Genomic DNA, 25303 nt, shown 5'->3' on the forward strand with positions numbered 1-25303 from the left:
TGTCCCTCTTTGTCTACGAAGAGGGGTCGAGCATCGCCTACCTGCTGCTATATGTCGATGACATCGTCCTTGACTCTTCTTCAGCACATCATGGGGCGCCTTCACTCTGAGTTTGCCATGACGGATCTTGGCGCCCTGCATCACTTCCTCGGCATCTTTCCTCCTAGGTCTTGTTCCTGTCTCAATGACAGTATGCCCTGGATCTTCTTCAGCGTGCTAGTATGGCTGAGTGTCACTCTATAGCGACTCCCGTTTACACTCATGCCAAGCTCTCGGCATAGGACGACGCCAAGCTCTAGGACGGCTCTGAGTACCGAAGTCTTGCTGGGGCCCTTTAGTACCTCACCTTGACTAGACCAGATTTGGCGTATGCAGTTCAGCAGGTGTGACTCTTCATGCATGATCCGCGCGAGCCCCATATGGCCCTAATCAAGTGCATTCTGTGCTATGTGAAGGGCACACTCTCCTCCAGACTTCACATTGGCACCGGCTCTGTTCAGTCTCTGACTGCCTACTCCAACACCGACTGGGCTAGCTATCCGGACTCTCGACGCTCCACCTCCGGCTTCTGTGTCTACCTTGGTGACAATCTAGTGTCTTTGTCCTCCAAGCGCCAGACCACAGTGTCTCGATCTAGTGCTGAGGCGGAGTATCGTGTTGTGGCTCATGCTGTGGCCGAATGTTGCTGGCTACACCAACTTCTCCAGGAGCTTCATGTCCCGCTCGCTTTGGCCACTGTTGTCTACTTTGACAACGTGAGTGTTGTCTACATGACAGCCAACCCGGTGCATCATCGGCGCACGAAGCACATCGAGATTGACATCCACTTCATCCGTGAGAAGGTGACCTTGGGTGAGGTCCGGGTCCTCCATGTGCCGTCCTCTCACCAGTTCGCGGACATCATGACGAAGGGCCTTCCAACTCCATTGTTCACTGAGTTTCGGTCCCGTCTTTGCGTCCGTGATCCTCCCGCTACGACTACGGGCGGGTATTAGGAAGTATATGTGTATTAGGAAGTTTTTTTTATTCCTTTCATGTACACTAATTGTATTCCTTATACACCAAGCCTGATTGGCTATATAATAGAGGTCACCCCCTCATTAGGGGTGTGATGTTTCCCAATCTCCTTTATACAGTTAGCTGCTAGTCTTTTTGGTCGCCCCCTTCTCTGGGGGCGTGAACATAATTTCTAAGTTGTGTGGGGTTGTGTGTGGCGTGTGTTGTAGAGCTGTAGCCCCTTTCTTTCTTCTTAATATAATGATGCGCAGCTCTCCTGCGTTTTCGAGAAATAAGACTTTAGTACTAGTACTACACAAAGAGTGGCTTCAGTTAAGTACAGGTTCAGCTCACGTGAGAGTAAAAAGGAGTTTGACAATGCTAAATTAATTTAATGATTGTATAGATATGCAATATCTTTTTTATAAATTATAGCATAATTGATACTAAGTACCAGGAAGCTATTTCTTGACTGTAGGATGAACACATGGCTACTTATGTGCTGTATTTTTATTTGTGTGTTTTCTATTTTTTTCTAAGTATCATTATATATATACTAATTACAGGAAGCGAGCAAGGTCAGGTGCTGGAACATCCAGCGAACCAAATTGAGCCCGAGTTGAATCCTAACAACTAAGGCAAGAATCCTTGATCATTTTCTCCTTGAGTTTTTATACAAAACTTGGTAAAATAAAAGTAACATGCATTAAATGTTATTTTTTGAAATTAATTATGGATGGATGACATGTGAATTGGATGACATGGGGTTAGCTGATGGAGCAGCTAATTCCCTACTGTATATTTGGATGGAAAAGTTTGGTAGGATTAATAACCAACTCTCACTTGTGTTATTGGGCCGTATAAAATCGTGTCGACCATGAACTCGTTTGGGACTAGCCAATTTTAGTACCCATGAAGTTGTTATATAATCCCTATGGTAAACGAGGAGGGGTTTGGGTGATGAAATCCCCATTCAGGTGTCGATGAAGTACACCTAGGCGCATATATGCGCATGTGGAGAGATGTGGATTATAATTATATGATATGAGGAAAGTTTGGTATCTTGGCCATGAGACGCACTTAAGGAAGTGCGATGGAAAATTGGCTAGGATAATCATGGGTAAAGTGATATAAACCTGCGCAGGGTTAAATCATGAATTCATATAATGTCTCTTGGAATAGAGGCTATGGAAACCTATGGGTGGTTCTCCCTCAAGATAAAGTGATTAGTAGTGTTTTTAAATTGAACTTGATATTTTCTACAAATGCTATTTTAAACAACAAGATGATATATTATTGATCATTTGATATGACCAGATTGCATTGCTTTGATTTAATATATGCTTGCTGAGCAGTGTTTTCAGATCGGACGACTAATCGCGATTAATCGTGATTATTCGTCCTTATCGTAACTAGGTTCTCGATAAGGGCCCTTGATTAGTTTAGACCGATTAGACCGATTAGAAACCTTATCATCCAAAAAGTTGCGACTAATCACGATTAGTCGTCCAATCAGACTAGCTGGACGACTAGTTGGGTAGAGAGAATTCGGCCCACCTTTAGCTGGCCCATTAGGGTAAGAAGAAGAGGAGTGAGTGAGTGACCTAGTGAAGGAGCTGCAGCAGCCGCACATTTCCAGCTCCCGCTCTGGCTCTGCTCTCTCTCACAGCCGATGGCACCTCCACCCACGTCTCCTCCGCCTGTGGCCTGCCTCTCAGGATCTCCCTCGCCGACGTTCGTAGCTTCGTCCGTGCCCCTCGCCGGTGTCCGCAGCTCCATCCGTGCCTCTCGCCCTCACCAGCACCTCTGCCCGCTCTAGTATCCTCCCCTGCCGGGACCTAGTAGCTCCGCCCGCCTCTGAGGCTCTATCGCTCTGAGCTCCTTCCTCGACTCCAGGAGGACGGACGCGGGAGGCCTCAAGCATCAAGATGAGCCACCACTCTGCCTCCTCTGAAGGTTATTGTCTATGCCTACTACTCTGCTGATGTGCATGGCCTGTTGCCACCAATTTGTGACACATTTGTGTGGTTGTGCCACTCTGCAGAGGATGCTCGACGGCATGCAGTTGTTGAGGTAATTCTACCTGAGAATGAAGTTGTCTTAGGAGGGGCTGCCTCAGCGTCATCAGCTGCTCCAACTGAAGCATCTCTGATAGCTCAAGCGATAGCTAAATTGCCACCAGATCTTGCTGCCATGGCTGAAGATAAGAAGAGGAAGGCAAAATCATCAGATCCTAGATGGAAATATGGGTTTTGGCCAGATATAGGTAAGAAAGAGTTTATCCAATGTATTTTCTGCAAAAAGGTTGTCCCTGCAGGCATTAAAAGGTTCAAGCAACACTTTGCTGGGGGCTATTCTGATGCAGTTAAATGTGGTGAAGCACCTGAACTAGTTAGGCGTGAGATGAATAGTTACTTGGTCACAAGGTCAAGGACTCAGGTTCAGGTACCTGCAGACACTGGGGTGGAGACAGAAATAGAAGAAGAAACAAATCAAGGTGGAGGTGGTGCTTCTGCTGCTGCTGAAAATGAACCAAATGCTGGGACAAAGTCAAAGCAAGTTCCAAGTTCTAGGATAAAATCAAAGCAAGCGAAAAAGATAGCTCAAGCATCAATCACGAACTTTGTGGTTTCTGCTCCACCAAAACCTCAAAGACAGAAGCATTCCTAGTGAGTTCTTTGCTTTGCAAGAGTCCAGAAGAAGTGGTTGCAGAAAGGCACAAGTCCAAGATGTCACAGCCCACTCTTGAATACTCCACAAAGAGCAAGGAAGCAAAGCAAATTGTAGATGACCATGTGGCTGATTTTTTTATGAGAATGGAATACCATTGAATGCTATTAACTCAAGAAGCTAGGAGATTATGCTTGAGTCCATTAGGCAATATGGTCCTGGGTATCGCTCACCTTCATACCATGAGATTAGGAATCCACTACTTGATAGGGCAGTGAACAAGACAGAGGAGCTGAGAAAGAAGCATGAGGATGCTTGGAAGGAATATGGCTGCACAATCATGTCAGATGGATGGACTGACACTAGCCACCATCATCTCATCAACTTTCTTGCGAATAGCCCAGCTAGAACATTCTTCTTAGGTTCAGTTGACGCTTCAAGTGAGATAGCCAATGCTTCTATGTTAGAAGACTTGTTAGAGAAACAAATTGACAAGGTTGGGAAGGAGTATGTGGTGCAAATTGTCACAGATAATGGATCAAACTACAAGGCTACTGGAAGAATTCTCATGGAGAGGATTCCAACTTTGTTTTGGACACCATGTGCTGCCCACTGTTTGGATTTGATGATGGAGGACATTGGGAAGATACTTGAGTTTAGCTCTTGCATTAATTCGGCTAAGAAGGTGTGTAGGTTTCTCTACAAGCATGGGAGGATTCTAGATCTTATGCGAGAGAAGATTGGTGGTGATCTTGTGAGGTCTATTGTTACTCGCTTTGCTACTTCCTATCTCACATTAGCAAGCATGCATAAGAACAAACAGGGGCTGAGGAGTTTGTTTGTGTGTGAGGAATGGCATTCTAACAGCTTGTCAAAAAGTGCTAAAGGGTGGCAGACTGAGAACACAATCCTTTCCATACTATTTTGGACAAAAGTGGAGTACTGTATAAAAGCAACACAACCCCTTCTCATTGCTATGAGGATAGCAGATGGTGATGAAACACCAGCAGCTCTTGAGATAATGGCAGCAATGGATGCTGCAAAGAAGACCCACCAAGGAAACTTTGCGAGACAATTCATCATTACTGAATGATGTAATGGAATGCTATGACAGGAGATGGGAGAACCAGATGGAGCAAAAACTATATGGAGCAGCCCTCTTCTTGAATCCTAGAAAGTACTTTGCCATAAAGGAAAAGGATAGGAGACAAGCTACAAAGCTAAGGTGCATGTTTAATGACATTATATGGAAGATGGTGCCTGATGAGAGTGAAGCGAGGAAAATAAGCAAGCAAACTAATGATTATGACAGGACTGAGGGTGAATGTTTCTCAAAGAGATTAGCAATAGTAGAGAGAAATAGCAAAAATCCTAGTAAGTAATGAGCAGTTCAGCAGTCAACACTTTCTTTTAATTAAGCTATAATTCTCTATGTGATGAGCTACTGATTATATTATTGTTTTGCTTGTAATCTACAACTATAGTTCTATGGTGGGATGCTTTTGGTGGCCTTGCATTCGAGCTACAGAGTTTAGCAAAACGAATTGTAAGCCTCAGTTGTTCGACGTCTGGTTGTGAGCGCAAGTGGAGCGCTTTTACTCATGTAAGTGCAATTTCTATGGCTGCAGGTGCATACTAATGCATTCTTATATACTGCAGCCATCTAATGAATTTGCTCCTATTTTCTATGGCTGCAGGTGCATACTTCAAAGAGAAACTGTTTGGAGCACATTAGGTTGAATAAGTTGGTATTTGTTAGCTACAACCGTAAGATGACATTCAGGTTTCAGAAAATTTGTGAGCTCGGTTCTAAAGGCAAGAAATCCAACCCATTGCTGCTAGAAGAGTTTCAATGGGAAAATGAGTGGGTAGACATCAACTGTGACCTAGTTCATGCATCTAATAGCAGTGATATGCTTTGAACACATGTTGATGAAGCTGTTGGTGCAACCGACCAGCTTAGAGGCCGCAATATGCCGAGGGCTACTGCTGGTCATGCGAGGAATACTGTCACCCGCACATATGGGAGGAATAACTAAAGGAAGTGTCCAAGTCCAAGGTCAGATGCACCAGCAACTGAAAGCAGTGATCATGAAAAAGAGGAAAACAGAGTTGCACCAGAACAGCCACAAGGTGCAAGTGCAACAGATGAAGAAATGGAGGACCGGGGAGGGGAGGAAGACTCAGGCGGACCTACAACAAATGATGGAAATGAAGACTTCCATGTGAACACAAATTTACTTCTCTAGATGGCTGAATTGCTGGTTCTATGGATCAGTGGACTGAATGTTTAGAACTATTTCTATTTTAGACTTAAGAACTTGTTTAAGTTTATTAGTTTACTTATGTTGTGTACTGTTGTGCACTGTGTGCACTGTGTTAAACTGTTGTTAGTTCTTATTTGTTAAATGTGTGTACTTGGTTAAGTTGTTTTGACATGCTCTACTGTCTACTACTCTTTACATTTTCTTTAGTCTTTACAGTTTTGTTTTTCTGCTATTTTGCCTATTTAACTGATTATCTTCTTTCTTTGTAATTTCAGATTCAGCCACAAGTCAGCAGTCAGCCCTCACCATCAGGCATCAGCAAGCAGCAGTTACAGGTAAGTGGCCAAATCACCATGATAATGATTCATTGCAAACATGATTACATGCCAAATTGTACTTGGTTGCTTGCCTCTATCATTTACCTATTTATTATGGCCATGTTTACATATATTTACATCATATATATAGTATATATATGATCGATCAGGCCATCTAGGCACAAGGACGACTAAATGTCCGACTAGCCGATTAGACCGATTAGGACCGACTAATCGACCTTGTCGATTAGTCGTCTGATCGGTGGTCATACGACTAGCCTCGATAATACGATCTGAAAACATTGTTGCTGAGTACGTTGTACTCACTCTTGTATTAACTCTCCATCTTCAGAGGATCCCCAAGAATGTGCACAATGTCCTCTAGATGATGGTTATGACTATGCAGATTGGGATGATGACTATGAGAAAGCTAGTCAAGTTGCTGCCACCTCCTATGGTGGATGGGATGAATAAATAATCCCCTTAGCTAAGTCATATATGCCTTGGGCAATGTGCCTTTGTTTCTTACCTAGTAAGCTAGTTGGACTCCTACGTGAAGGGCTTGTAACAATGCGCAAACCTGGTGATGCTTTTTAAAGACTGCGTAGAATGGTATTGTACTAATTATTGGCACCCTCTATTCTCTGCCACCAACTTTGTTATGGTAACTTTGTTATGGTTTATTATTTGACAATCTTGTATCTGTTGAGTTAATCATAGGACAAGGTTATTATGTTAGGAAATAATGACCCAGGTCGTCACAATCGAGACTTAGGCAAAAAAATCTGTTATTTCAGAGACGCAGGTGCTGAATTTATTCTTTCTCTTAGTTCTAATAATATTTGAGTTAAAGTGGAAGGTATTGTGAGATAGAAAAATACATGATCGAAAATTTGATGCATTATCCTCTCAGTTACCTAGCAGTGCTTTTAATTCCTTTCGTGATAAGATGACAAATTGTATTATTTGATGCACTATATGCTTTAGGAGTGATATAGTCGAGTGCTTGTACTCACAATATTGCTGTATTTTATCACCTCATTCTATAGCATGTCACTGCTTCACTTTGCCTACCAATTATCACCTCAAATTTACAAACCAAGGATGTTTCTTCCCTGTGGTTCCTCCGTAAGTAGGTAAAGGGTGAACGACACATGGAAAAGGGAACTGGGGTGTTCTGACATATGTTTCTGAAGATACCTGCCTGCCAGGTCCAAGAGTTAGATGTAAATAACTTTTGAATGTTTCTAAATGCTGGAAGCATCTTTTCCAATGAAGCTGAGATAGATTTCCTGTGAACATCAATAGCTCCATGCTTCATGTTTGAAATTTCTTGTTTATCTTCATGAGGTGGTGTTGGTTATTATGCTTTGTTAATCTCTGCTGTATATATTACTAGCTGTATACTCGTGAGTTATTTGGTTCATTTCAAAGTACTTAGTCACAAGCTCAAGTTGTCCATACAATTAAATCTCCATGTTTTGTAGACAGTGAAATGTTCTCGTTCCTCAACTGAAATTCCATTGATCCGTTAATTGTTTTGTTGGTTGAGAGAAAACTTCATTGGATCGAATCAATGCAGGAATCATGGTACTAGTAGTAGTTCAAACGTGAAGTATTATCCTTGAGAACCACCTCTGGATGCAGTCTTATGTTTGGAGTTTCATATAATCTGTTGTGTCAAATCAAAGTCATCTTTAGATTGAGGTGGCCTGCATTAGTCTCTGGTGATCTGGGTTATTCAGTGCTCGTAGCGACACACGGGCATATAGCTTAGTGACCAAAAAAAAAACTGCACATTTTTCCCCCTTCACCGGCTCTGAAGTTTGGTACTCCGTACGCCGGGGCAACGGAGACGAAGAACTGCGGGCCCCTTTCAAAAAAAAAAAGAACTGCAGACGTACGGTAAAACTAAACACTGCCATTTTTCTTTTATAGGTGTTTGACTTTGACATGGCTTTGAAAAGGCAAAAAAAAAACAGCGCTCCTAGCGTCCGGACGCACCTCCGGCCCCGTCCGAGTATCCTGCCCCTACGCACGAAACCACGCCCGCTGTCCCCAGAACAGTAGACTTGTTTCGATCCAAACCAAAACAACGGAGCGCCTAGCGTCCGCCGCCCCATGGAACAGTAGAATTGTCCCGTCCCCGCAGGCGCCGCCATACCATCGCGCCGCCCGTCCCCCTGCCATCCCGTCGCGCCGCCCATCCCCCCGCCGCGCCCACGCTAGGTGCGCCGCGTCTTCACCGCGCTCCCATCAGAAGTATAACTTGTTTGCAATATCAAACAAAGTGCAATGTGAGATGCAACATTAGAACAAGTCTACTGCAACATTAGAACAAAGCGACTGCAACAACAGAACAAAGCTACTGCATTACGAGATGCAACATCAGAAAAAAGAAACTCATGCAACAAAGAAATATTACTTTTTGCAACACCGTAACAAAGTTACTGCAACAAAAATAGAACAAAAGTGCAAATGCGAGAAATCAACATCAGAAAAAAAAACTAATGCAACAAAGAAAAATTATTTATTGCAGCAACAAAACAAAGCTGCTGCAACAACAAAGAAACAAAGCACAATACGAGATGCAACATCAGAAAAAAAAGACTAATACAACAAAAAAGAATACTTGTTACAACAACAAAACAGTGCTACTGCAACAACAGAAACAAAACGCAATGCTAGATGCAACATCAGAAAGAAAAAGACTAATGCAACAAAAAATAATACTTATTGCAAAAGCAAAACAACGCTACTGCAACAGAGCTCGCCGGAACCCTATCCACCGTGGCGTCCCTCAGATCTAGATCCAGAGGAGGAGGTGGAGGGGGAGGGCTCAGATCCAGAGAAGGACCCACCTACCTCGCCGAAAGCCGCCGCCGTCGCCCTCCTCTCCGGTGGCATGGAGGTCGCGGAGGGAGGGAGGGGCAGCTCGCCGGAAGCCGTCGCCCTCCTCTCTGGTGGCATGGAGGTCACGGAAGGAGGGAGGGAGGGGTGGTTCGCCGGAAGCCACTGCCATCGCCCTCCTCTCCGGTGGCATGGAGGGAAGGAGGGAGGGGCGGCGGCGCGCGAGCGCTGCGTGCCAGCAGCGAGAGAGTGGAGGAGCGGGCGAGCAGAGTGAGAGTGAGTGCGGCGGTCACGGGACAAGATGGGAAGGAGTTGAGCGGATAAGGGGCGCCGCGCGGTCGAGTCGTTCCTGTGCAGGTCCGTCCGGACGGAACGAACAGCCGCACAGTAGCGTTATCGAAAAAAACACTCATTTTCTTGAAGAAGCGGTGCCATACTAGCATACCATGCGACAGTTGAACAATCCTTGGTACAGTCCCAATGCAACCGAGTCTGCACAGTGGACGGCGCTGGTTTACCATGTACAGTAGGCGTAGTACTCCATCATAGCTGCAGGCGGCGATGGAGCGACAGGTCAGTGGCCAGCCGGTGTTGATGGACAGGACCGACAGTTCGTAACAAGCCGAGGGCGGGGGACGGCCGGCCGGCCGGCCGGCCACGCCACCCACATGCAAGCGTTCGCGCCACTGCCGGCCGGCCGCCGACAGCAATTTGACAAGAAGGCGAGGGATCGCCGATCGCGACGTGACCATCGCATTCAATTCAATCGCCTTGTTCGTTCTCTTCTCGTGTCGTTGGTCACCTATAGATCCACTCCTGCTCCTGCACTGCACTGCTGGTAGGAGTAAGCAGGTTGCTAGGGGTACGACCGTGAAAGCCTGTGGGGGTAATTAAGCTGCTAGCTAACACAGTGATGTTAGTAGCTTAGTTTCACTTCCAACGTGAACCTCACTGTATGTTTTTCAACGAAGGACATGTCACTTCAACGGTTCAACGTTCAACCAACTAGAAATACACCTGTATGCAGGGGTGGATCTTCGTAGACGATAGGGGTATAGGCACCTTAAAAAATATTGACTATGATCAAATTCTCATAATATACATGTCTCCACGTTTAAAAATCTATACACCTATGATTTGCTCTAGCTTTGCTCATACCTGTACATAACTTTTACGTACATGACTACATCAGTGCTTTGCAAGTCTACTGATGGATTTACTTGCACCTGTATCTGAGTTCAAAATTTTGTTTGGTTTCATGAAATTAGAAATCTATCTCGTGTATATATATGGAAATGTAATTTTTGTCTGCACATCTCTGCACTCTGATTTCACCCCGGTCCACTCGATTCGAATCTTGACTTCTTCCTTGGTGTCTCAGATCTGTACCTGCGCTTCTTTCTCGTCAAAGGGAAAGTGGACCGTATATATTCCCTCTGTCCTTAAAATATACTCACTCCCTCTCATTTAAAGTGTTATTTTTTACTTTTAGACTTCTTATTTGACCGTTCATCTTATTCAAATTTTTATGCAAATAATAAAATTAATAAATCATTATTAAAGCATCTCTAATGATAAAATAAGTCATAACAAAATAAATAATATTTATACAAAATTTTTGAATAAGACAAACGGTTAAACAAAAAGTCTAAAAGTTAAAAACGACACTTTTAATGGGACAGAGGGAGTATAATTCTTGTTCTTCAATAAGTCAAATATTTTTAAATTTGATCAAATCTTTTAAAAAAATACTAATATTTATAATACCAAATAAGTATCATTAGATTAATTGTAGAATTTATTTTTATAATATACCTATTTATAGACATAAATATTAATAATGTTTTATATAAACTTAGCCAAAATTAAGAATAACAAGTATAATTACATTTGTCATGAAATGTTTTTGAAACATACCTATTTGTAGGCTTAAATACTGATACGATTTTTCATAAACTCGACTGACCATAAGTTATTTTGACTTTGACCAAACTCACAATTTCATCATTTCAAGGCTGGAGATAGTAGTGACATATAACTCAAAAGAGAGGTTTTTCACGAAAAACGTCAACATCACACCCCACCTATAGACTCTGTATCGATACCATCCTAAACTAATTATGTGTTCAATTTAGTATCAACTATTTTACTTTGTCCAATCTACTTGTCAACCCCCTATTAAGATTTTCTTTTATATGTTTCTCAAGTTCTAATTTTGTGTGATAATGGCTTGCACCATAACTTATGTTGGAATATACAATATGATTTTTCATTATTATTTTTTGTATGTCATGGCATCCGGTAAAATTGATAATGTATTTCTTCGAATATAAGTTACAAGGGACACTGCCACCACACAAAATTTTAAACTCAAACTCAACTCTGTTATTCATTCAACTACCGGGGCAAAGAAATCTTTGGATGAGAGAATCAAAATAGGAAGATGATCCTATCAAGACAACACCCCTCTCCCACCATTGAATAGACTTGTTTCACGGGTTTGGTGTGAACCCTCTTAGCCCGGCAGCCCACAAAACAAAAAACAGACCAAACTGCCACTACGGTTTTGACACAGATTGGACCCCTTTGCTAAAAACTGGCAGAACCATACGTACCCTTATCTCTCGATCACCATGGCATGGGTTCATCACGAGGTGAGTAAAGCAGAGACATGCTTCGCCATGCTCGTCGACAACAAGCAGTAGCGGACCCAACAATTGATTAGAGCTTGGGCAAGTCTCATTGTGAGCTTCCAGCAAAACATACTGCGATGAATATGCAAGAGTGCACCAACATCGGAACCGAGAAGGTGACTAGGGTCGCCGGGCCCTGGGTTCACCAATGACAACAAGGTGATCGCCATAGACCCTGGTGGTGGCGCCCTCATGTACGACCCTCGACATCCACGCCATTTATTCCCTACCTACCCACGTTGTGCTCAAGTACCTCATCCTTTCCCTCGGTCAGTGATGAAGGCATCAGCATAATTGACAGGCTCAAGAATACCTCACGGACGTAGGCCTTCCAGGCAGGGGGGAAGCTGCCAATGCACCCACGGAAAAAAACGAAATTAAGTGCTAAATCATCTCAATTTACCACTTGTGCCCCCCCCCCCCCCCCCCCCCCCCCCCCCCCCCCAGGTTGAGCAAACCAATACTAATCCATTGATCAGCCTAGCGCCAATAAATAAACCCGAGCATGCAAGGATAAGAGCAGACCAAGTCCTGCATGTGTGACGCAGTGAGGTCTATGACCAGGAGCCCACGATTCCTTGGTTGCACAAACTAAGTACTACTCTTTGATGCTGCCTCCTACACCCTCTCATCATTCCTTGGTTGCAGAAACTAAGTACTACTCTTTGTTTCTATACTTCGATTATTCTTGACATTTCTTCCAAACAAAACATCTAAATTTGCAATAATTGCTTGCTTGCTAATTGTTTATCGTTGTAGGAATATATATAAATAGATGTTTAGATTTTTATCAGGAGATTTTTTTTTCAGCTAGGGTATAGACAGGCTAGATGCCAACCCTAATATATAATATATATTTATTGATTTTGTATAGCTCTCTCTATTTTTATATATAATTTTCTAGAACCATATATATTACCTTAGAAAATTCAAATTTTACCATGTAAATATTGCATATCAAGATTAAGGCCTGGTTTGGTGGAGCTCCCGTCAGCTTCCCTATACATTATAGTAAGAAGCCGGTTTTACCTCTTTTCTTGAAATAAATAGGAGCCAATAAAGCTGTTATTTTTAGCTTCACAACTCTAACACCTCCGCGTACTGTAGTAAGGAGCCACGACTATTTGGAGCTATGCCGAATGAAGTCTAAATCTGGAATCTTGTCGAACAGAGTCTAAAGGGTGTGTTTGGTTTCTTTGGCAAATCTTGCCTGACCTTACCAAGCGATAAATTGATGTTAGAAATGTATTTGGATAGCTAGCTAGTCTCAGGGCATGTGGTGGCAAGGTTTCTTTGTAATTTTCCTCGTTAGAACGAGCCAACCAAATTTGCTCCCCTCTCCTGGTAACTTTATTAGAAGGTATGTTCGCGTCATGAAACCAAGCACACCCTAAGTAGTATGGAAGTGTTGCACCCCCTCGTATTGACTCTAGCTTCGCCACTGCTTCTAGGCTCGCAACACCGCCAGAGTCGGGTAAATAGAATAGGCGCTCCCTCTCGCCTCTGTTGCCGCCGGCCCCCAAGCATGCATGACAACGACCACGGCTTCACCAGCATCGGCGTCTACACGGCGGCTCATGAATCTGGGTGTCCGCATGCAGGGACAGAGCCAATGTGGTGGCGTTGTTGATCTTTAGCTAGTGAGCCAATCTATCTAGCAAAATAATCAAAACAGTTTAACCCGTCTAGACTACTAAACCCAACCCGTCTAAACTAGTCATCAATGATTTGGTCTCCAATTCTGCCAAGAACCGTTTAGAACCATCTTAAGTCAAACTATTCTAAGTTTGATGATGTCAACTAGACCGCCTAATAATCAACGTACAATAGCTTCGTGTCCATTTTCGATTTCATTGTGTTCGTTTAAGCCCAATCTTGGCCTAGCAAGTCACGTACGATGGGTTTGTCAAGACCTGAGCAAATCCAACTAGAGTCTGCCTATGAAGCTTAGTGGATAGGACCTGAACAGAGCTTTCGCTAGTTAGGAAAAAAAATTCTCAACTTGAAACGTTCCGTTATAGTATAGTTGTACACACGTAAAGAAGAGATTGAGGGGCTCTCCAGCCTCTAGTGTGCGAAAAACGCGTAGTATCACCGAACGCACACGCGTGCGTGTACCCTATTTTTTTTAAAAAAAATCCAGAAAAAAGTGCGAACACTTAGGTTTAAACCCTGATGGGTAGCATCTCACTAGACTGTCCTACCACTAGACCACATGCCCATTCGCTATAGTATAGTTTTTGTACTGTAGAAAATATGTGGGCAGTCTGAGCCTAACCAATTTTACCCATAGGATGGTCGTGGACAGGATTTTGCTAGGCCAAAAATAACTCTGCTTTTTTCAGCTCAGCCCGGCCCCGGTCCAAAGTCAAAAGAAAAATAGATGCACGGGCTGTTGGGTTTGGTATTTTCGGGTCGGGTTTGCCGGGCTGGGCAACTGCGACAAGCCTGCTAGCCAGGCGGCTGACACCACTACACAAGCAGCAGCGACTGGTAGTGGAGCGGCTTGACTTCGGTGGCAAAGCGCGCGGCGGACGCAGAAGAGGAAGAAGCAGCAGCGGAGATGCTACCGCTGCCCAATGCTTCAGAAAGGGGTAGTACTGATCTTCAATCCCGCGATGCCCGATTAGGGGTCACGTCGGGGCCGTCCCATCGCCTGAGGTCGGAGAAGAGCAGAGCACCACGTCATGATGCGTCCATGCTTGCTCCTGCACCTCGCACCAGCAGCATCGCCACCGGCCGGATCCCCTCCCCTTTTATTCCTATGCAATCTATTGCTACGCCTACGCACACCATCAGCAGCAGCTGGCCTGGCCGGCTCCCTAGCATTATTGCAACCCGTCAAATCATCCCCTCCTGCCCTGGCCTGGACGCGTCGCGGCGGCGTCCCCCGACGAGCCGGCCCCGGCCATGGCCAGCAAGGCAGCCATGCAAGCTGAACCTGCATGCTCTGCGTCTCGTCGTCTCTCCTCGATCGCTCTGACGGCCTGACCTGACCCAAATCACGTCGTCTCCATCCATCCATCACTCATCATCACACTACCACTGCTGCTTCTGCTTGTTTTTAACCTTAGGCCCTGTTTAGATGACCCCAAATTCCAAGTTTTTTCACTCTCTCTTCATCACATCAATTTTTAGCTGCTTGCATGGAGCATTAAATATAGGTAAAAAAAAATAACTAATTGCACAGTTTAGTTGGAAATCACGAGATGAATCTTTTGAGCCTAGTTGGTCTACGATTGGACAATATTTGCCAAATAAGACGAAAGTGGTACTATTCATCGAGTTGCAAAAAGTTGCAATCTAAACGTGGCCTTAGCTTTCCTTCTTTTGTTAGCTCTTCTTCCATGACCTGGCTCCAACTGCATGCATTTGCATGCATGCATGAAAGAAAGAATAAATGGATTTCTGCATGTCCATCCTCCATAGCAGATGTATATGCAGATCGATCAGGCTGGCTGCTGCGGGCGCCGGAGCACACACACACAGCACTGCGTGTGCACGCACACGGCCTGGCCTTCAGAGATCTCGCGCCAGACCCCAAATCCTCACCGCACTGTGCGAACAGTAGCCTTGGTACATGCACTGTTCATGGGCTGAAGAAACGCTCCTGCAACTGTGCTAGTGAATGACTGAAGAAACAAATGCACCAAATACACAGTGGACTACTCGATACATTAAGCCAATAAATGTTTGAAGCATTTGAGATGCATACACGCATGAGATTGAGAAAGCAACAACCAACAAGTGCAGTAGTCAACACTCTACAGTTTAACATACAGAACTTCCCAAGTTCACCGGCTCAGACATGTAGTAACAAAAAGCATTTGCAAGGGACTTTCTTTTCCCGTCTTGCAAGCGGCCACCACCACGCCGTCTGCCGCAACTTCTGCTCCGCACCGCGGCCGCCGCTTCACCTAGGATCCTCTCTTTCTTCCTATCTGGCACATCTACCGGAGATAAGAAGGGAGGAGACCCTTCTCTTTAATTTCTCGTAGTTTTTCTACTTGCTTAGGATTTAGTCCAAATAAATCTTTTGATGAAATCAGATGATTTTCAGCTGGGATCGTGTTTCATGTGATGACTTCGATTATTGCCATGACGAGATTGCCATGACGAGATCGTCGTTGCAGGCATCGATTTCATCGGCACGCGGCCAAGTTGTGGCCATTATCTACAAGGGGAGGGGTGCTTTTGGGCACCCCCAACGAAGACAGCTTCTCCAGATCATCGATCCCATCGTCCTCGGTAGAGGAGAGGAAATCAAGGTTTGAATGTGATGAGTCTGCATCCTTTGTTGCTCTTGACGATGCAACTGCCGATATTCTTTTATCGATTCAGATGTGTTTTGGATTGGTTTCAAAGCGTTGAATCTTATTTTAGGTTGGTCATTGAATTCGGCATAGGAATTGCACTTTGGCTCCGGCGTTCGAGAAATGCCATTGGGGAAGAAGAAGATGAGAGAATCTAGATAGAATATTGTGTATTTTTTTATGCCGAGTTTTAATATAATGGCCCTTCCCTCCGCAAAAAAGACTAACAAAAAAGCATTTGGAGAGCTAGTCAAGGCAGAAAGATCCATTCAAATATGGACTCACCGGAGATGGAGAGACGGTTACTCACTAGCAGAGAGGGGGACCCCCTCCCCTAGGTTCCTACTGTCTCTATTGATTTTTTTTTAAAAAAAATTGACTAAAATTTGAAGAAATTTGTACTGCTACCTCCCTGACCCTTCTCCAAAAATAAAAAATAAAAAACAAATTTTTGGCTCCACCTTTGTATGGAATATAATTCTTATGAAATACTAGATCAGATGGTTCCATCGTCTACACTTGGTGGAGAAGGGGTACAGCCGTAGAGCAAAGATGGATAAGCATTTAAGAAGGGATTTTGATGGGTTGGTAATTTATTTCTTGTGGAACATTTGGAACGAAACGTAACAGAAAGACTTCCATCAAATTTCAAAAGACCTAGATGGCGTCGCCCAATAATGGCGGAGCTTCTCATAGGCCAATAGGGGCCATGCCAACCCCTAAACTTGTGTAAACTTCTTATTAGTTGCAGCCATTCTGGCTTGATAAAAACTAAAGATTAGCCTTATTCTTTAATGATTGGCCCCTGCTAGATCTAGGTTCAAAGCTCTGCTACTGACATCGCCTACTTAATCAAAGAGGTAGTGGAACAATTTGATTTAGCCAAATCGGCTTTTTCCTAAAATGTGTGATCTCTTTTTCGACTCTTTTTCTGCCTTCTGCTGTTGCCGTCCTTTCAGAAGAAAAATGCTTAACGAGATGAAATTGGGACTGGGATATATCATTGCATGCTAAACAGACATCTCAATACATTTTAGCTAGTACCATGCACACTTTGCATGTGGATGGATCAACACTACAGTGAATAGTACAAGCTAAGAACTGCTATGCGCCCTGTTCGTTTGGCTTGTTTCCGGCCAACAAACAGTATTTTTCTCACACACCAAATCAGCTAACAGTACTTTCAGCCATGGCTTATAAGCCAAACACGACCAAGCGAACAGGCTGATGATGATCCAAATACATGCATGCAAGCACACATGATTTCATAATAACGACGACTAATGATGCTACCGAATATAAGATACTCTGTCTAATAACTAGTACAAGTGATTGTCGAAATATGGAAACTAACTAGCTAGGCAGTACTAAGCTGCAACTAACATGACAGGCCAGGTAAATCGATGGATGACCAGTGTTCAGTAGGGTAACCCTAAGGAACCAACGGTCCGGATCATGCGCCCCTGGGCGCTGCAGCTGGGCCCATCTCATAAAGGAACCCACCACCGTACTGCAGGTAGGCCTCCAGCCAGGTAGGTGGCGGTGGCGGTGGCTCCTGTGGACCGGCGTTGACTCCGACCTGGACCGCCGCCGCCGGGGCCGCCGGCTTGCCGGCGACGATAGGGGTGAAGGGAGGGAACGGCGGCATGGGTAGCACGGCGCTGTTGCTGCCGTTTGCCGGCTCTGGTTGCATGCAGGGCGCCGCTACTCCGGGGAAGACGACCTTGCCATGGTTGCTCGGCGGCAGTGGAGGCGGCTGCATGCTGGGGTGGCCGTGGTGGAAAGGGATGCAGCCGCTAGGGTTTGGGAGGGGAGGCGCGGTGGGGTCCTGCTGGAAGCAGAAGCTGGAGGGGTCCATTGCCATGGGGAGGTAGTATGGGCTCTTCACCATCATCAGCTTGCTGTACTGGTCGCCTGCCTTGTGCAGTATCCTACAGATCACCCATTCCTCCTGCATGTATAAATGTGTATGAAAAGATTCAGCAAATCATCAGTCAAGAGTAGGAGTATACTAGTAGACATATACTAAAAGATTATTTTCTGTCGATTGTGATCCATATCCAGGGCACAAGATTCATCAATATCCAATAGTATCTGAGAAGGTGATCTCTAGGCATGCAGCACATAGAGGTAGTACATCAGTGTATATAAATGTTCTCCTGAATGAACAATTTCTGCAGGTGGCACATTTGTTTTAGCTCTTGTTTAGTTCCACCCAACTTCCAAAAAGTTGCTACAGTACCTGTCACATCGAATGTTTGCGGCCCATGCATGGAGCATTAAATGTAGACGAAAAGAAAAATTAATTGCACAGTTTGGTGGGAAATTGCGAGACGAACGTTTTGAGCCTAATTAGTCCATGTTTGAACACTATTTGTCAAATAAAAACGAACGTGCTACAGTAGCCCCAAAATCCAAATTTCTCCAACTAAACAAGGGCAGTACAAATTAAAAAATGGGAACCCACACGAGCAGCACATTGGATGCTCATGCAGTCATGCTACTACTAATACAGTAGTTCATCTTGGGGACATTCTATTCATTGTATTGTACGGCAGAGATTTGGAAGGGAGGCATGTCAGTGTTTGGAGATATATGCCAAGTACGTCCATGATGCACTGTGATGGCAGTAAGGCACAAACACAACACAAAAACAAAACACAGAAGCGTCAGCAGCTGGCTGGCATGGATCCTGTGTGTCAGTGCAAATAAGATTTCGAGCAGAGATAGATGGAAGATGCACCTGCTGCTGAAGCTGGGCACAAACACTGTGGTTGTTGTACCAGTGCATTATCATGCACACCAGCTAGTGCAGTGCCATCGATGAATGCACAGGAGGAGTACTCCTACATAAAGCACACATCTATCAATCTGCATGCATATATCACGCCCAAGCCCGCTCCTTGTACTGCTATATGATGCATATCATGCATGCCACATCATTGCAGCCAGCATATCTGCTGCAACTCCTACTTTAGGGCCCGTTTGGTAGGGCTCCAGCTCCTTTAAAAACAGCTCCGACTCTGGCTCCTCTGTAGGAGCAGCTTCTCTGAAAGAGCAGAAGTCATTTTGAAAACCGTTTGACAAAATAGCTTCTTTTGTTTTTCTGGAATGGATGAAAGACATGAAATGTCTATACTACCCTTCTTAATTGACTTGGTTGCACACATGATTTATGTCTTTGATCTTAGTTTATATAATATTTCTATGAACCAAGAATAAACATGAAAATTAAAACTAATAGATAATTAGTTGTCTACCATATCCTTCTATTTTTTATTTTCTCTCTTTTTTTTTCTTAAATTTTTCACTTATGTTACATTTTTTCTTCTTCCCTTTTTTTCTTTTCCTTTTTCTTTCTATTCTCTCTCCACCTTATCCCTATCTCCCCCCACCGCACGTATTCTCCATGCGGAGTCGCGGATGCCGGACGACATCTTCTCCGAGCAACGGCGGCCTCCACTCTCTCCCCGCGTTGGCCTCCGTGCCCCTGCCCGCGCCACCTCCTCGCCCAGCGGGCTCGCGTCCCCGGCGCAACCACGACCCTGCCCCGGCGGCCGTGCATCTCGGCGGCAACGGCACCCCCGCGGCCCCTGCGGCTCGCGCTCCGGCGGCCACGGCGCGGTGGCAATCACGCGCTCCGGCGGCCTACGCTCCAGTGGCCCCCTTCCTCGCCATCACGGCCGTACCTAAGCTCTGTCTCGCCGTCGCGGCCGCACCCAAGCCTCATCGTCGCAGCAGCGCTCAAGCTCCGCCTCGCTGCGCTGCCCGTGCTGCGCCTTGCCGTTCGGCCACCATCGACGGACAGCCACGCACAGACAAGGGCATATCAGGATGAGGCCTCGCAAGGACAGCGGTCTGACACAGGAGCCAGTGGAAGCTTGTTTTTTTGGCTCCGATGGACCTCACTCGTCCGTGAGAGCGCAAAATACGGGGATTCTTCATGGGAGCACCCGGCCTATACCCCTTTGGCAGCGGGAGCCGAAAAACAGCTCCAGGAGCTGGTGTAGAATCCCTACCAAAGGGGCCCTTATTGTCAATGATATCACATCTCTACTACTGTCACACTGTTGCGTTTTTACGGCATTCATTCAAACAAGAATCGTTGAAAACCGCACAGAATCTGAAAAGATCTGCCCTGAAACCTTAAGGAATCCATTCATGCATGGAGTAATCTAGCTACTCTAGTTGCGTCGTTTAGTTTCAGAAACTCGAGAAAATGAATCTGCCCTGAACAAATCGATCGGTTCATTTCATGTAGGAGCACTCCTAGATGTATCTATCATATGTACTAGTACAGGAGTACCTTGCATGGGCGGCGAGTGGCGGCGAAGTCGCCATCGAGGCGGTACTCGTGGAGGACCCACTTTGTCTTCTCTCCGCGCGGCGCGCGGCCCTTGTAGAAGACGAGCGTCTTCTTCATGCCGAGGACCGCGCCGGTGGCGGCGTTGAGCACCTCGCGGTCCTTGCCGGTGGCCTTCCAGTAGCCGGTGCCGGTGGCGCGGTTGGTGCGGAGGCCCGTGGGGTACTTGCGGTCGCGGAGGCTGAAGAAGTACCACTCGCGCTCCCCCATGCGCGCCGCGTCGGGGAGCTCCCACGGTTCGCACCGGTTGAGGTCCACCTCGGCGATGTCGATGCCGCAGCAGGCGCCGTTGAACACCTTGGCGGCGAGGTAGAAGGTGACCAGCTCCTCGTCGGTGGGGTGGAACCGGAACCCCGGGGGAAGGCCGTGCTCGCCGCCCGCCGCCGCCGTCTCCTCCCCAAGAAGGTCCCACAGCGCGTCGCCCATGGCCTGGTGGTCCTGGTGGTGGTGCATGCACAGCGCTACGCAGCTAGCTACTAAGATCTGCTAAAGATGATGAGCAGGAGAAGGATGATCCAAGGGGGGAAAGAGATTTGCCCAAGAACCCTATACCCTTGCCAACCTCACTCTCACTCTTTCTTTCTACCCCAAGATGATGAGAAGAAGCTCTGAGCTGTGGTATGTTGTGGCGGGGAAGAAGCCAATGCAAGGGGGGTCGCTTTATAGTGAGGAGCTTGCTAGGTAGCACCATGCCCCTACTACCTCCATGAGGACCATGACCATGAGAGCTGCTCTCTCTCTCTCACACACTCTTTCTCTCTCTGTTGAGAGAGAGAGAGGGATGTATGGAATGGAAAGGTTAAAGGAGGGCGATAGTCATGGTGGCACCTGGCATGGGCCCAATGAGGAAACTTGATGGAGCTTAACGGGAAACTGTTGCACGTCGTACCAACGTCCTAGCTAAACACCACCGGCTAGTTCCAAGCTATACTACCTACGAGTAGCTAGCTCTAGCTTCTGCTGTAAAGTCTCAGCTACGCCCTGTGTGCACACAGCATGTACGTACGGTATGCGTGCATTCATGAACATATATATATATATACACAACCGGATTTAGGCGCTTTGCCGAACGCCTAATGCACTCGGCAAAGACTACTTTGTTCTCGGCAAAGCCTTTATTGAGGGCAGCACTCGGCAAAGAGCCTTCGATAAAAAATTCGTCGACAAAGAATTCTTTGCCGAGCGTTTTTTATCGGGCACTCGACAAAGTCTTTGCCGAGTGCAATCTCGGCACTCGGCAAAGAAAAGTGACCGTCACGGCGCCGGTTGCGTTAGCACATGCTTTGCCGAGTGTCATGTCAGAGGCGCTCGGCTAAGATTTTTTAATTTTTTTTTTCAAAATTTCTTTGCCGAGTGCCCTACCGAGGAGACACTCAGCAAATATATTTTTTATTTTTTTTAATAATTTCTTTGCCGAGTGCCCTGCCAGGTCGACGCTCGGCAAATATTTTTTAATTTTTTTTCGTAATTTCTTTGCTGAGTGCCCTGACCCTGGCACTCGGCAGAATTCCCAGCTTTGCCGAGTGCCAGGACCAGGGCACTCGACAAAGGGTTTAATTTTTTTTATTCTATATTCACAAACACAGCATATAAGAGATATATATAACATCTGTGACATCACAAACACAATATAGCACATATATATCACATCCATCTCATCACAAAGGCAATACCACATATATATCACATGTCGATCACGCAATATCTCACATACACGACATCACAAGCATAACAGGTCCAATATCCATCGAAACAAGTCGATAGTTGATCACAGTGCATCACATGTCCATCAAGCGGTGAAAAAGAGATACAAACTACCGGTGGAGGAAACTGAGTGCTTGGTGAAGGAAAAGTGCCATCGCCTGCTTGCGCCTGAGATGGGTTATTCAAACCCACCGATGGAGGCTACATAAAGGACAAGAGATTGCATCTGTTAGAGTGGTCATCTAATGAAAGCACTAGTCGAAGCAATTTGGTTTCATACTCACAGGACTAGCTCTAACTGGCGGCGACGGTGGAGCGAACTACGGCACAGCTACACCGTGCATTTGCCCAAAGTTCTGCAGGAACGTCGTAATCTCCGCCAGCTACTTGGCCTGCCTTTCTCGCTCGGCCCGCTCGGCCTATCTTTCCCGCTCGGCCTGCTCGGTCCTCGCCGCCAGGTCCCGCAGCTCCTGAGCCATCCTCTCGTTCTCGGCCTGCAACATTTCAATCGAATGTTTCAGTAATGCAAAGGTAACTAAGTTATTTAAAGATCAATGTACGAAGAGTTAAACGGGACTAACCTGGAGTGCGTCGACCCGCTGCTGTGAAGGGGACGGTCGTTGGCATATGGCCGGGCCTCCGCTCAGGGTCTATGCTCGGATCTGGGAGAGGGAGGGAATCTCGCTGGGCTCGAGGGTGCCATCGCCAATCCAGTACCGCCCATGCTTCTTGCCTTGTCCGAGCCTCATGACCATCGTCCCATCGATGTCATCGGTGCTCGGATCCCAGTCTGGCCCATGGACCGACCTTGCCTCCGACGCGTACGAACTGATGCGGGTGTGGATGCTCGGGTTGCTGTAGGACTCGGGCGGGTCATCCGGGGTGAAGGTGACAGTGGACATCGCCTTACCCTTGCGAGCCAGACCATATGCCATGAAATTGGAGATGGACTGCTGACCATGTGACACCGACTGCGAGAAAGACAACAAGATGATTAGAAGAAACATGTAGAATGGAGCGTCAGAATACTAAAAATTCACGTACCCATGCTTGCTTGTACGCGCTGAGGCTACGGCTGCCTTGATGGTGTGTGGGGCCTGTCGCTGCCATACACCGCTCCCGCCCCGCCTCGTGGTCCTGGATATAACCCTCCGTGAACCACCTGTCCACGATCATCTCCCAGCAGTCCTGATACGACTCGCACCACCATGGAATTGTCTACATGTCATAAAGAATTTGAGATGTAAGAAGACCAAATTAAAGCTACTTAATCTCAAAACGAATCAGTATTATTCTTCTTCATTTACCTCAAGGTACTGTTCCTGGGTCAGCGTCCTTTGTCTTGCCTGTGTCTTGGTGATCTTCTCACCAAGGTGCGTGGCATAGTACTTGACGATGCAAGTGAGGCGCTCCTCATAGTGCATGTCGGTGATTCGTTTCCTGGCACTTTTCACCATCACCTTCTCTGCCCTATCGTCCTGTCCCTCTTCACATCTGAAAAAAGTCTATAGACAGACACAATGTATCAATTCATTATGTCAAAAAAGTCAAATGAATGCGATGTATTGATCAAAGTTGTGCGAGCGAGACTTACCTAGAACTCTCTCCTCACCTGCTCCTGCTTATCTCCACATGCGTCGGGGGCATCTTTGTAGTGGTCCTACGATTTGGCCGGCTTAGTGTTCCCCTTGTGCGTGACAATGTCGGGGTAAAAGTGCCTGCACACAAGACCCAGGATGTGGTTGGGGTTGCGTGAGTCACCAGGCGACACAACCAGCCAGTGCCTGCACAAGTCATTAACAAACATTATTAGTTTCTCTAACAATTTTCAACAGGTTATATGAAGTAGCTGTGATAAAATCTAAAGTTACTTACCTATCCCCCTGGGGGCGGATCACTGGGCGTAGGGGAAGAAGCAGAGGCTCAGGGAGTTTTGAGGGACCTCGCAAGTAGATCCTGGCCACAGCAGAGGAGTCTGAACCAGCTATGCCTCCAGCCTCGCCACCCTGCTGTGCCTCATCTCTGTCGTCGTCCGTCTACCGAACTAGCTCCTCCTCGTCCGAGGAGTCCGTGGTACGGCGCTCCTCCTCCGGCACGTCACACGGCCTGACTAGAGGAGGCCGGCCCCTCCTGCTGCCGCTGCCGCTACCGTTGCTTCTGGCCCTCTGCCTCCTCCCATCCGACGACCCCTCTTCTGCATCCGGATCTGCATTGCGTGCCCTCATGAACCTCGAGTTCATGTTCCTTGGCACACGACTGCCCGCCATCTTTGTTCAATCACCTGCAATTAAAAAAACAAACAAGACATATTAGTACATGTGTTAAAAATAGATGCTAAATAAATAAACAAAACATGATTACAAAATAACATAGTATTACATGTATTAGAAGTAATCATCATTATTGGGATTATCTGGATCATATGTCTCATCATCACTATCAAAATTGTCCAAATAAACAACATTGTCCGAAGGTTCAATGTTGCCTTCATTGTCATCGTCTAAATGTAATCGCTCAAGCATTTCTATGTCCTTGGCATTTTGCACCTCATCTCCTTCTTCCTCATCATCGACCCTTTCATTGTCTACTTCCATTCCGATCGCCTCGGTTAAGTCTATCACCAACCTCCCTAGTAGCCCATCTTCTTGATAGAACTCTCCTTTATATGTGTTTGGGTTGAAGTTGTAATCTTCATCGTTTGGGATAGCTAGTCTACCATGTGGCGATACCTGGTGCACAATAGCCCAACCCTTAAGAGCCTTGTTGCCTTGGCACGCGTATGGCAAATAATAAACCTGCACAGCCTGGTGAGCCACAATAAAGACATCTTTTCCTTGATAGACGGAATCTTGTCGAATCTCGACTTGACCAATATTAGGGCTCCGTTTCATTAGTCGAGGATTGAACCAGTGGCATTTGAACATGACGAGACGAAGAGGTTTCGAACCATAAAATGAAAGTTCATAGATTTCTTCGATTATGCCATGATACTCGAGGCCATCAATGCCGGGAGTACAAACTCCGCTGTTTGTGGTTTTTCGATGGGGCCGAGCTCGCTCATAGCTTGCTGTGTGAAAGTGATATCCATTCACATCATAACCTGAATAAGCTTTCACCTTATTGTTGAAGC

The 25303-nt window shown here is 46.0% G+C and overlaps 1 protein-coding gene and 1 pseudogene across 1 annotated transcript; one reads left to right on the plus strand and one right to left on the minus strand.

Moving 5' to 3' along the window:
* The first annotated feature begins 419 nt into the window (after positions 1–419).
* On the plus strand, positions 420–6724 carry LOC136500145 (uncharacterized; annotated as a pseudogene).
* Positions 6725–17559: 10835 nt separating this feature from the next.
* LOC136502256 (protein CUP-SHAPED COTYLEDON 3-like) lies at positions 17560–21072 on the minus strand. Its single transcript, XM_066497717.1, has 2 exons — positions 20413–21072; positions 17560–18057 (listed from the first exon to the last, which is right to left on the minus strand). Exons 1-2 carry the CDS (start codon positions 20920–20922, stop codon positions 17560–17562), a joined length of 1008 nt encoding a protein of 335 aa, XP_066353814.1. The 5' UTR covers positions 20923–21072.
* Positions 21073–25303: the final 4231 nt, after the last annotated feature.

Source organism: Miscanthus floridulus, chromosome 13 (genome assembly GCF_019320115.1).
Source record: "Miscanthus floridulus cultivar M001 chromosome 13, ASM1932011v1, whole genome shotgun sequence".
Classification (NCBI taxonomy): Eukaryota; Viridiplantae; Streptophyta; class Magnoliopsida; order Poales; family Poaceae; genus Miscanthus; species Miscanthus floridulus.